We start from the raw sequence: 14,202 nt of genomic DNA on the forward strand, positions 1-14,202 counted from the left end.
CAAAGTGTACAAAGCTATGCCCAGGAATTTAGAAAAAGAGCTTTAATTCTAGGCATTTCTCTAGACTCACCTAAAACTTTTTTGAAGTATATAGGTGGTCTACACAGCTATTTGAGGCACACCATTCTCATGTTTAACCCTACTAGCATAGATGAGGTATCAGTTCAGGCTACACATCTAGAGGCTAGAGGCAAGAATATGAACCCAGAGATTGGGGGATCATCAAAACCCACTGCAAGCAAGAACAAGGAAAAGAGGAAGCAGAAATGGAAAGAGAGGAAGGCAAACACTGTACAGAAAGACAAACCTTCATGCACTCACTGCAAGAAGGTTGGACATGATGATGAACATTATTGGTCTTTGCATCTGGAGCTGAAACCCAACAAGTTCGATGGCAAGAAGAAGAAGACTGCTGCTGCTATTCAGGAAAATTTGGGGTTAGTCTTAGGTGATGAAACAACAATCACAACCACAGGTATAAAAGGTAAAACTTTTGAAGCATCTACTAGTAATTCAGCACAATCTATTGATAATGAAGAAAATGAGAGGAAAAGACATGAGCGTTTTCATATTAGAGTTATTTCCAAGCATCAAAAGATTGATACTTTATTTGATTGTGGTTCATAATTAAACTTGATTTCTGAAGCAATTGTAAAGAAGTTGGGACTACTAACCACACCTCATAAGAAGCCATATCCATTAGGGTGGGTATGTGATAAAGAAAAGCTATAAGTGACTAGAAAAGGTAAACTTAGGTTTGCTTTTAGGTCAAATTTTGTAGATGAGGTTGAGTTAGATATAGTTTCTTTGGATATATGTGGTATTGTTTTAGGAAGTCCTTACTTGTATGATAGAAAGGCCATTTTCTATAGAGCTGAAAATAAGTATCGAATCACAAAAGATGGAATAGAATATATTGTAAGAGCTCATCAGCTCAAAAATAACTACACTCTCATAAACTCAGGGTAGATGAAAAGAATTGTAAATTCATGCAAGCAGTTTTTACTAATGGTTGTAAAGGAAAATATCCTTGATAAAACCAATATATTTGAAGGATGTGATGCTAAACAGAAAGCTGATTTAGAAAAAGTTGTTTCAAAATATGATATCATATTTCAAGAACCTAAAGGTCTACCACCCAAAATGGAAATTGTACATGATACTCATTTGTAGCAAGATGCTCCATTGCCTAACATTAGAATGTACAGGTTATCCACTTTAGAGAATGTAGAGATCAAGAAGTAGGTACAGGGGCTGCTTGACAAAGGGTTCATAAGGCCAAGAACATCACCATGTGGATCTCCAATTCTCTTGATGAGAAAGAAAGATGGCTCATGGAGGATGTGCATTGATTACAGAGCATTGAATAAAATAACGATCAAGAATTGTTATCCTCTTCCTCGCATAGATGATCTATTAAATCAGTTGAAAGAAGCTATTTACTTTTCCAAGCTAGACTTTCATAGTGGCTACCATCGAGTCAGAGTTGCAGAACAAGATGCATGGAAGACTGCTTTCAAAACAAAGCAAGGGTTATATGAATGGCTAGTTATGCATTTTGGCTTAACTAATGCTCCTCCCACTTTCATGAGAGTTATGAATGATGTACTCAGGCCTTTTATTGATGATTTTGTAATTGTGTATTTAGATGACATTCTTGTTTTCAGTAAAACATGGGAAGAACATTTAAAGCATGTAAAGAAGACTCTAGATGTTTTGAAAAAAGAAAATCTCTATGTTAAATTATCAAAATGTGAATTTGGCAAAACATCTTTGAATTATTTGGGTCATATTTTAGGGGGCGATGAATTGAAGATAGATCCCTCTAAGGTTGAAGTCATTGTGAACTGGCCTAAACCCAAATCTGCTATAGAAGTTAGAAGCTTCCTAGGAGTAGCACAATATTGGAGAAAGTTTATTGCTAACTTTTCCTTGATTGCAGCTCCCTTGCATGCTTTAACAGGATTGAACAAGGTGTTTCAGTGGGGAGGCAAACAGTAGAAAGGATTCGACACCTTGAAAGAAAAGATTAGTAACGCACCAGTACTAGCATTGCTAGATCTTCAAAGACCATTTGAGATTGAAATAGATGCCAGTGACTATGCCATGGGAGCAGTGTTAATGCAACATGGTAAACCCATATGTTATCATTCTGAGACATTTAATTCTGCAGTAGTTAATTATCCCACATATGATAAAGAATTGTATGCATTAGTACAGAGTGTGAAAAAGTAGAAACATTACCTAATGGGAAAAGAAACAGTTGTACATACTGATCATCAGCCACTTCAATATTTGCACTCACAAACTAAATTGTAGCAATCAAGACACTATAGGTGGATGGGTTTTCTACAACAATTTCATCTTGTCATCAAATATAAGAAAGGCATACACAATAAGGTTGCAGATATGTTATCCAAACCAATTATAAATGCACCTACTATACTTAAGCATAATTTACTACTGCATGAAAGCTACATTGAACAATATGCTCAAGATGTGGATTTTAAAGATGTATATTGAACTTTAACTCATGCCAAACAAGTAGAAGAATTGGATTATCATGTTAAGTGCCAACTCTTGTATCATTTGGGAAATTTATGCATTCCTCAAACCGAAAGAGTTAACATAGTCCGAGAAGCACATACTTCTCTAATATCAGGTCATTTTGGTGTAAGCAAACCAGTTGCACAACTGCAAAGATTCTGTTATTGGCCAAGAATGCATAAAAAAAGGTTTCTAGATATATTAAATGGTGTACCATGTGTGCTAAAAGCAAGCTCAGTAATAGAAAACTAGGCCTGTACACTCCACTTCTAGTTCCTTCTCATCCTTGAGAAAGTGTTTCCATGAAATTTGTTGGGGGAATGCCAAAATCTAGAAAAGGTCATGATTATTTATATGTTATTGTGGACAGGTTGAGCAAAATGTGTATTTTAATACCTTGTAACAAGTAGATTATAGCTGAATAAACAACAAAGTTATTCTTTCAGCATGTATGGGTTCATTTTGGGTTACCCACTTCTATTGTCTCTGATTGAGATTCCCGATTTGTTGGGAAGTTTTTGTCAAGTCTATGGGAGTTAATGGACACCAGATTGAAGAAGAGCACAACATTTCATCCACAAATAGATGGCCAAACAGAGGTGGTCAACAGGACAGTGATCCAGTTGCTCAGAGGTTATTGCAGCAAGCATCCCAAGCTTTGGGATGAACATTTATGTTATGTGCAACATGCTTACAACCGTGCTAAACATTCTTCTACATAGAGATCTCCTTTTGAGACTTGTTTTGGTTTTATACCAAGGTCTCCCTTGGATTTTGTCTTTAATAAAGACATAGTAGTTGATGGACACAGTGATGTGGACAAAGAAACCAAGTTCATTGAACAGATCCAAGAAATTCACCAGGCAGTACATGAACAATTGGTAAAGAGCTGAGGCAAGTACAAGGCAAGGCATGATAAGCATCGAATTGAGCATAGCTTCCAAGTTGGTGATCAAGTCTAGTTATACATCAGAAAAGATAGAATGCAAGGTGAAGGTAAGAAGCTGAAGCCAATAAGGTATGGGCCTTTCAAGATACCTGAGAAAATTGGAGAGAATGATTTTCGTCTTGATTTTCCAGCTTACATCCACATCTATTCAGTAGTTAATGCAGAGAACTTGACACTATTTGCACCTTCATCGATTGAAGATCCTGAAGAGTAAAGTCAGTTGCCTTCTATTGATGATCTGTTGCGTGAATATCTCAATGAGTTTTAGGAAGATACAGTTTTGGACAGGGAGGTGAGAACTACGCGTAGAGGGGAAGTTGAGTACCTCAGAATTGGATTCAAAGGTTCAAAACTAAGTAGTACAAGATGGATAGAGATTGGGCAAGTGAGGAAGTTGTATCCTCACTTGATTGATACTTAAAAACCAACTTTTGGTGGTCCAAAAGCTTTTTTAGTGGGAAGGCATGATCCAAATGGATCCTAGAAACCCTCTAAGTCTTCAAACATTCAAAACTATCGCATAAGAAGAACTTGTTAAAAAGTCAGATTACACTATCGGGAGGCAAAACATGAAGAAATCAGTGAAAACAGGCTTATTGGAGGCTAAAAGCAAATTTGCATAAGAGCCGTCGGATCTGGCCAATCAACGGTCTAGATCCGATCAGCAAATCGCAATTGGCAGTGGCAAAGGGAGGCTATCGGCGAAGGCCACAAGGAATATGCGACAACGGTCAGTGGGGTCAATGAGGACCGTCGATCAAGTGAGCAGATCGATGACCTAAGTTGAATCACGATATCGCAATCAGCAAATACAAAGGAGCGATTACAATCGGCCCGGGGCATGTGCAACATGTGATTGTGATCGATCGCATCGCAACATCGCATTGAAACATTACAATGGAGTGGGACCGATAATCAAACCCAATGGAAATATAGATGGTATTGTATATATTTTGAGATCCAGAAAACAGGGTTTTCCTTTGTAAATCACATTTTCACTAAATAAACGAAAAACCAAAGAAAATGCGCCGATGCGATATTACGGACCCGAAAGGGTTTATTAACACTTTTATATATGATTTCAAGTCCGATAAAGCCATTTTTATGAGGTTTTTCAATATTTTTAATGTATTTTTAATACAAAGGGAAATCATGATATGAGCGGGATTTTGAGAAGGCCAAGGGTAGTAAATGGTTTGGGCCGGGCATCGCCCGATCCCATACAATGGCCGCCACATGCCCAGGCTGAGGAGAGAGAAAACCACCCTTATCGAGAGGTTAACCCCCGTACGAAAGGGCCGCCCGAAATGAACCACAATCACGGGATCTGGATCTCCTAGACCAACTATGGAGATGCGATAAGTGCTATAAAGGTGGACCCAATAGGAGTTATAAGGCAGAACTTATAATATTTCAAATTCGATGAACAGTGATTTGGTGAATTTTCCTGTGTTTTGTAGCGTTTCTCTATGTAAATAGAAAACGACCAATTTTGGGATTTCAAAGGCCCAACGACCCATTCCGTTACAGAACAGGTGGCCACCATCCCTGGAAGCTTTTAGCAATGATTGCTAATGCTCAGAAAGAGATCTGAGCAGACAGAGGTCGGGAAGCCAAAGAGCCCGAGAAAGAGAAACGAATAGACAGCACAGATTGGCTTTAAAGCCACAAATAGAGAAAAAACAGGATAGGCAGTGTTGAGACAGAGAAAAGACAGAGATAGAGAGTGATAGAGAGAGTTTGTGTACTCGGAGGAGCTTGAGGGGTTCAAGCAAAACTCTTGTTGTTGTATCTGTTGTTTGTGGAGACTCAAATTGAGCTCACACTGTTGTAAAACTCTGTTTTGAAGACATGATAGAGAGGTCATCACTGAAGGCTGGACCAGGAGATGTAGCCCAGGAGTGTTAGGTAAACTCCTTATTAAACTTGTTGTGTTTATGTGCTATCTATTATGTTTCTTTTACTGCTTCATTGTCTATGTATTTTGCAATCTTATCGATCCATTGCACAAAGTAACATAGGAAAATCCATGCACATGAGTCTGTAATACCTTAATAATTGTCTAAGATCCCAAGATCAAATCATATAACTAGCAGCGTCGACACATTTTCCAAGGTTGCTATGTGCCTTAGTTACAACATAAAAGGGATAGACAATGTAGGTGTGTGCTTGCAACTTTCTTCAAACTTCCAAAGAAGCAGCTTTCGTTTGGACTTCCGAAGAACGGAAGCTAATGCATGGCGGAAGCTGCGAGCCATCAACTTCCGGGCATGTGGGAAGCCATCAACTTCAAGGCATGTGGGAAGTGGTCTTGTTATTGAATTATTGAACTCCCCCTTCATGCATCACCACCGGTATGCTCGGGAACTGATAACAACATGCACCACCACTGGCAGTTGGTAGCGGTTGCACCTGGCAGCTGTTGCACTTGGCACCTCAACCTCAACATGCACCACATGGCAACTTCAATGCACCATCTGGCAACTATGGGAACTTGCTTTGGCTTACTATTATAGCATTTAATATATGTTAAACTGTGAAACTAATGCTAGCATTAGTTTACATTGTGAAACATATTTTTGAAATAAGTACACATAATATATGGATTTAGCCTCTCCGCCTCGTGAAGAGGCCAAATAAGATGGTGAAACTATATGCCTCTCGAAACTTTGATTTATAAGTGGCAGGGACTAAAAACAAACAAGTGAATTAATGGAATAACATCGCTAACCGATTACTATAATCCCTGGCCATTGCGAGATGGCAGGGACTAATAAGGTTTTTTTATTACAGAAAAGAACTTTCGGATTATTATAAATTTGGTCATTTGGAAATCAAAATACATTTAAAATGTTTAAGATGATTATAAATTTGGTAATTTTGAAATCAAAATACATTTAAAATATTTATGATATTGTTAAGTTGGTTTTTAAAATATTTATGATGATTATAAATTTTGTAATTTTGAAATCAAAATACATTTAAAATATTTATGATATGTTAAGATGGTTCTTGACATTTTTATATTTATGGAAACATTTTTGTAAAACCAAATTTATTGTTTGACTTGAAAGTATAGTAGTTTATTTAACCTTGAAATTTCTTTTTGGTTACTAGTTTGTTTTTTTGGGATTTAAGGAAATAGGTTAAATATCTAAGTTTTTTTTCTTGGATTTAAGGAGATATGTTAATGGAGAGAAGTGAAATGTTCCCTCTTAAAGACCACGAAAAAGTAATTATATGTCACATGATTTTCATTGAATAGCAGTTATAAATTAACCCATATTTACCACTAACACAATAATGACTATCCCCACTATTAATTTAACAACTGAATTATAATATATTAATTATTATTAAAAGATTCTCACAAGATAATGACTAGTGACACACGAAGGCTTACCATCTCCATTTAATACTCACCTTCAGATGGGCGCGTCAACAGCTCCATCCAATATTCCCTTCTGAAAGGGACTAATTCGACAGACGGTTTTTTTTGGTTTCCAAACGTTGTGTTGCATACTTGGTATTCTAATCCGAGACGGACAATATTCATTTGCGAATTTAATTTCCATCATTAAAGTCAATACGAGTCCTATTTACATCCCATCATAGTCTGCATCAATTGGAATTTTCGCGCTGTATTAGCAAAACCCTAATCACTAGATAGGTTGTGCATGGCACCATCAAGACCGAACCTCGGCATAAACCTCATGAATCTAGGCGAACTTGCGCATGACGCTGAACATAAGTGATGTTGGCATGAACTTGCAAACCAAAACCTGCAAAATAAAGCGATCAGCCCAAAACAGTACGATAAAACCAAATAATATGGTAAACATTAAATAAAAAAACGATGTTGCGACCATTGAGCATTTAACAACATTTGGAGGATAATACGGAATCAATTTGATATTCAGTGAAACTGAAACACTGAGCGATTATCATTATAAGCCGCGATTTTTTGGCCATTGTTCAAATTGAGATGATTCATGGAGATTGAAACATTCGGCTACAAGTTGTCTTTAAAAATAAAAAAGATAACACAGAATACTAAGGTTTGAAATAACTCTAAAAACTAAATCTCGAATGGTAATGAAGCATATTTGGTAAAACTGAAATTATCACCATCCACTTATATTTTTTAAAAATAAAAGAACGTTGTGAAAGGGGATGCATTTACCGTAATAACAACAGGACCTCTAATAATAATAATAACATTGACTATAAGAATAACATAGAAACATGTTATTCGAATAAAATAATAAAATAGAAAAAAAATGATACTAGATTTTAAGTTTAATATTATCCACAACCGTACTGGATTGAGGTAATTTGAAATTATTTAACAGTGTGAAATTGCTTTTAAAAGAGAAGTGATGTTTCTTGCTTGTACATAATTCGCAAAGGTGAATCAGGTCAGGCAAGACTATGATTAATTTTGAAAACAGAATAAGATATTCATTAGAAACATAGAAATTACATAAAATAACGTAACACCCATTGGATGGACTATGTGACACATTTATAATGTAACACCCATAGGATGGACTATGTGACACATTTATTTAGTTATGGACATACTATTTATACAGTGATTTTTGGTGGAAATCGAATATGGTCCATTCACTAAATTTCGGAAGTATGCCCTTCACTTCCAAATATACCCCACTTTTATTCAAAACATGCCATAAACCTATCGGCTAACTGAAAGTATTTCCTCCCCAACTGCCTGCTGAGAGCCAATGCTCCTATCACACTTCCAAATCCTGTTACCCATCCAAATCCCATCCCAACTACCCATGATTCCCACAAATGCACAGACTTGTCACTATCGTCACCGTCCTCCTCTGGAATGTGCTTACTGCAATTTCTTGCAAGTGGGAGCCCACACAACTCTGGATTACCCCGGAATGAAGATGCCCCAAATGTGTCGAAGTGCCGCCCATTTGGAATCCTCCCTGATAGATTGTTATTCGATAGGTTTAACCAGCCCAGAGAGTTCAGATCTTGAAGTGTTACAGGTATTTTCCCTTCTAACTGGTTGCATGACATATCTAAAGCTTCTAAATCGACCATGTTACCAAATTCTCCGAGAATCTGTCCAGAAAAATGGTTATGTGACAGATTCAATGTCCGCAGACCCTTCAGGTATCCAATCTCTTGGGGTATCTCACCCGTAAGGTTGTTTCCTAAGAGATCCATAGAAGTATCAGTCCAGAGGTCTTTGAAATTATAGGCCATTTCCTGACCCTTGTCCATCAAATTAACTTCTTCTTTATCGTACATTCCATATACAAGTTGGGCAGATTTGGAGATTGACCTCGTGAAATATTCATCCGCCATTTGTTGGAATATTAATTCCAACTGCAGCAAAGTTCGTGGATGCAGCGTGGACAACGGCGGCATTAGGAATACAACGCCCATACCACAGCGCCTGAAACCGTTCAGCATACACGCCTGAAACTTCTCGGACCAGCTTTCCGACGAAGGAATAATCCGGCAATTGAAACCGATGGACTGTGGTGGCGCCACGTGTTTCTCACCTGACATCAGCCAACGTAATTTTCTCGGGTGCTAAAGCTCAGCATTAAAGTGGCTTCCGATATTCATCACAGTCGTCCGATCTGGTTGCGTGTTGTCAGCCGTCGATCTCTTGAAGGTGCATACGGGCCTGCGTCAAATCAATTTTTGCGTGGAGTAAACGACTCATAGGTTGACCGCCGTAGGTGATGAAGTTAATGGAGTTAAATGTCTTTACGTAGATTTGGTGAAGTCCTTTAAATGGTTATGGGCACATTATCATATATTTTTATATATGCATGTACGTAGTTTAGGTGTGGGCCTTTAATATTAGTATGGGCCACGTTTTTTATGTATGTTTTTTTTATATGTTATGTAAGCCTGCGTGTGTGGTTGTCAAAAATGAAATAAGTCTTTTGGGTATGGTGACTGCGCACCGAGGATGTGCATGTTTTTGTTTTGTGCCATATATTGAACGCACAGCAGTGCGGTAAAGAGAATATAGGCAAAAGTGTGGTGTGCTGCACGGGTGTAATTGTTCAGAGAACAAAGAGCAATGTTGTGCCTGCGCACGGTGGCGGTGGTGAATTTTTGTTGTAATGAACGCACAACAGTGCGGTAAAAACTGAACAGTGGAGTATGTAATTTTGTGGTAAATGTTGAACGCACAGCAGTGCGAAAGGAATTTGAAAACAGGGATGTATTGTATTGCTTGCTCATCGCAAAAGCAAGAGATACCATGAGATTGTTTTTGTAATGTAGAATTTCACTGCATATGTAAATTTATTTTTACAGCAGTATGTGTAAAAATAAGTTTTACACAGTAAATGTAAAAATGGGTTTTACAGCAGTAAACCCAGCACAGTGAACTCTCAGGTGGAGAGAAAAGACAGAGTTTTTGTTTTTGATGGGTGAATGTAAGTTTTGGTAAATCCCTCTCAGCAAAGAGGATGAATGTTGTTTCAGGCTTTATATTTTAATCAATAGAAATGTTTTTTATGGCTGTGTAATACTCTGTTATGAGTCATTTTGTTTTAAGAGGTTCCCTGTGCAAAGATCCTGGAACAGTGGAAACAGAGCATTGCCTCTGTGGTGTTAATGTTTGTTTGGTTTTGGTATTTCCCCATTGAAAAATACCCAACAGTGGTATCAGAGCTAGTCTAGGCTCTTTGAAGACTCAAAGAAGCTGAAGGAAGGTGTGGTTGCAGCAGTCAAACTTCTCCAGCAGTGTGAAGACTCAGCCAAAACAGTTATGGTATTTTTCAAAGCTTTCCTTTCTGTTACTGTTAAAAGAAACAGTCAGTGATTTAAAAAAAACACAGTCAAGTATTTAAAGCCTAGATAAGAATGGCGAGGTCAAAGAAGAAAGCATCCAAGCCTGCTAAAAATGTGTCTCCCTTCTCTACTAAACTAGAAGGCAATCTGTTTGAAAGCATTGTATTTGAGGTTCCAAAGTTTGATGGAAACTTTGATGTATGGGAAATAATGATGAGGGCTTTCCTAATGTCTGAGGGGATTGAAGTCTGGGAGTCAGCGATTGATGACAGCAAGATGGATAAAGAATCCATGGAGTATGATGCACAAGCAGCAAAGACTATCTTGGATGGACTGCCTGATTCTGTGAAGAAGAATCTAGGAAAATACTCATCAGCAAAGGATATATGGGATAGACTGCATGACCTTCATGCAAAGGGAGTACTGACCATGACAATGAGTCAAGAAGAACCCATCATAGAAGCTGAGAATGAAAAGCTTGACCTCATCAAGCTTCAGGTAAAAGAAAGGGATGAAGAGCTTACCAAGCTGAAGAAGGAGCTTGACCAATGCAAGAGGAAGCATCATGAAGAAGTCATATCAATGACAAATCAGCTAAATAAAGCAAAGAAGCAGGAAGATGACTTGTTAAGTCAACTTGAACAAAGACACAAGAGAGTGAATAAGCTTGTGGAAGAGATTGGACAGTACAAGGCAGAGGTCTCCTCCCTTAAGTCCGAACTACAAGAAGCCAGGAAGCAGGCACAAGGAGCTGAAAAGAAAATAAAGAGCAGTCAAGCAGAAGATGAAGAAATCTCCAAAATGAAGTCAGATATTATCTCCTTCAAAATAGTAGCAGCTGAAGCTACTCGTAGCAAGGAAGAAACTGAGGGACAACTAGCAAAGAAAAATAATGTATGTGAAAAGTTGGAAGAAGAGATTGTCCTCCTCGGGAAGAAGGTTGAAGGGATGAACAAGATCATGAAGAGTTCTCAAGCCTTGGATGATATGCTCAACTATCACAGATCTCCATTTGATAAATCAGGACTTGGGTATGTAGGTGAACCCTCAAACAAGGATGAAGATGCTTTAAGCAAAGGAGATGTGAAGAAGCAAGAAAGAGATTGTGATGCTCCTAGTTCCAGCAAAGGCAAGGAGAAAAATGAAGGCTGCAATAGAAGAAATCCTACTCCAAGTAGAAAATCAGCTCCAAGAAGAAATGTAGTTGATGTCAAAGAAGCAAGATGCAATGATTATCAACAAAGAATCTCAAGGCAGCAAGGCTTCAGAAGTACATCAAGAAAACCTCCATCTCTCAGGTACCAAAGTTCATTTTTTGGTTATTGTTATGCTTGTTCAAACTTTGGTCATATGGAAAAAGACTGTAGAGCATTTCATGGAGATAAATGTTGTGGTCTCTGAAAATCTCCAAGAAACAATTTTAGAAGAAATCATGAAATGTTATTCATGAACAATGTTGAATGTTTCAAGTGTCATAACATTGGGCATATGGCACGAGACTGTAACTTAACATGGGCTCCTATGCAAGCTAGACCCATGCAAAAGAAGAAAGTTACACAAGTATGGAGAAGGAAGGAAAGGCAATCTGAAAGCCCCTTGAACTCCCCAGTGGATCTAAATTTGTTTTGAGAAGAGTCTGCCAAAAGAAGACAAGCATACACTAAAGGGGAGCTTGAATTTTTTTTTGTTTGCTGAACTGTATTAACAGTCATTTGTTGATGGAGGATGTATTGCAGCGCAGCAGTTGCAAATGAAATCTTTGTTAATCCCTCTGAAAGGTAATATGCAGCAGTGATGAAATCAGCAATGTTTTTGCTTTGTTTTTATGCAATATGCACAGAAATGCATAAAGAAGAAAAGATGGCAGCGCTGAAATGTAAAGAGCAGCAGCGAGATAAGAGAAAAATGCAAAGCATGGAGACCCTCACAGCAGTGGGAAGATAGAACATAAGACAGCAGTTTGGAAATTTTTTTTGGAGCACATGGATTAGAATGAACAGCAGTTTAAATTTTTTTTGTGGTGCACATGCATTGAAATGCATAGCAATGGAATGTAGTTTTCCTTTTATGTAAAGTGAGAGAATATACTCACAGCAGAGTGAGTATAATACACAGCAGATGGAAATGTTTTGTATTGGGAATGAAAATGCAAAGCAGTGAGAAGAAAATGAGAAGAAGGCAAAACGCAGCAGAGCGTAAATGCCCAGTGGCTGAGAATGCAATGAAATTTTTCACACAGCAGTGAAAAATGTAATGTTTGTTTTTTGTATGCAATGCAACATGCACATAAATGCCTAAAGAAAACAGGGGCAGCGTATATTTTTAATGTACATGGGTGAATGATAATGTGTGGCAGCAGAAAAATGAAAGAAATTGCACAGCAGTGCATTGTGTAATTAAAAAAATGAAACTGGAGATTGTGTGAAGCAAGGGTGTAAAAAGCAACAGCCCGTGTTATTTTTTGTGTGGAGAATGAAGTGCCAAGAGTATGGGCACAGCAGTATGATTAAACAAAAGGCAGCGATAGTGCAAATTGCAGAGGCAACGCAGCAACAAATAAAAACCCAAGGATGACAGTCTATGGTTATGGGTATGGACAACAGTGAATATGAAAAATGCAACAGCAAGAAGTTATGGACAGCAGCATGATGGCAAGAAGGAGAAGCACACAATAATGCAAATAAGAAAATGCAGCAGCATGAAGTTTTGTTGAAGAAATGAAAGCAGTGAATGTAAGAAATGTTTACACACAACAGTGTAAATTTGTAAGTTGGGACAGTGTAATTGCTCCAGAAAAGACAGAGTATTCTGTCTTTGAAGAATGCACAGCAATGCAGAGTTTGCAAAGAAATGTAAGTGAAGTGCAGCAACACAACAACAAGTGTAGACACAGCAGTGTGGGGTAGACGCAGTAAAGAAGATGGCACAACAGTGCAGCAGAGAATATGCAGCAGCATAAAAGAACATTGTAATGAGTTTGCACACACAGCAGTGCAATGATTGTTTGTTTTGGAACTGCATTTGAAGCAGTCATTTGGTGAATCCCTCTGTTGAGAGGAAGATGCTCTTTAGCATTGTTTGGTAAATCCCTCTGTTAAGAGGAAGATGTTTTTTTATAACAGGTGAATCCCTCTGTCATGAGGAAGGTGCTCTTCAGCACATTGTAATGGTGAATCCCTCTGTCATGAGGAAGGTGCTCTTCAGCACATTGTAATGGTGAACCCCTCTGTCATGAGGAAGGTGCTCTTAAGCACAGTTTCAGGTTAATCCCTCTATTAAGAGGAAGACAACTTTGATTGTTTGTGGAACTGCATCAGAAGCAGTTAGTGAATCCCTCTATGTGAGGAAGTGTTTGGGTAAGATTGAATGCCCAGCAGTTGAAATTAAAGGGGAGTGTTGGAATATTAATTCCAACTGCAGCAAAGTTCGTGGATGCAGCGTGGACAACGGCGGCATCAGGAATACAACGCCCATACCACAGCGCCTGAAACCGTTCAGCATACCCGCCTGAAACTTCTCGGACCAGCTTTCCGACGAAGGAATAATCCGGCAATTGAACCCGATGGACTGTGGTGGCGCCACGTGTTTCTCACCTGACATCAGCCAACGTAATTTTCTCGGGTGCTAAAGCTCAGCATTAAAGTGGCTTCCGATATTCATCACAGTCGTCCGATCTGGTTGCGTGTTGTTAGCCGTCGATCTCTGAAGGTGCATACGGGCCTACGTCAAATCAATTTTTGCGTGGAGTAAACGACTCATAGGTTGACCGCCATAGGTGATGAAGTTAATGGAGTTAAATGTCTTTACGTAGATTTGGTGAAGTCCTTTAAATGGTTATGGGCACATTATCATATATTTTTATATATGCATGTACGTAGTTTAGGTGTGGGCCTTTAATATTAGTATGG

At 38.3% G+C, this 14,202-nt stretch overlaps 1 protein-coding gene across 1 annotated transcript in view; it reads right to left on the reverse strand.

Moving 5' to 3' along the window:
* Positions 1 to 7,215: 7,215 nt before the first annotated feature.
* Positions 7,216 to 14,202, reverse strand: part of LOC149166306 (uncharacterized) — a 31,660-nt gene continuing 24,673 nt past the window's right edge. Inside the window, exons 4-6 of the mRNA XM_089430129.1 lie at positions 13,771 to 13,887; positions 8,186 to 9,042; positions 7,216 to 7,278 (exon numbers count right to left, since the gene is read on the reverse strand). Of these exons, the coding sequence (XP_089286255.1) occupies positions 7,216 to 7,278; positions 8,186 to 9,042; positions 13,771 to 13,887 (1,037 nt within the window). The remainder of the gene's footprint in view (positions 7,279 to 8,185; positions 9,043 to 13,770; positions 13,888 to 14,202) is intronic.

The sequence above is a fragment of the Pinus tabuliformis genome, chromosome 5_1, assembly GCF_031772625.1.
Source record: "Pinus tabuliformis cultivar Carrire ecotype Pingquan chromosome 5_1, CPIR1, whole genome shotgun sequence".
Classification (NCBI taxonomy): Eukaryota; Viridiplantae; Streptophyta; class Pinopsida; order Pinales; family Pinaceae; genus Pinus; species Pinus tabuliformis.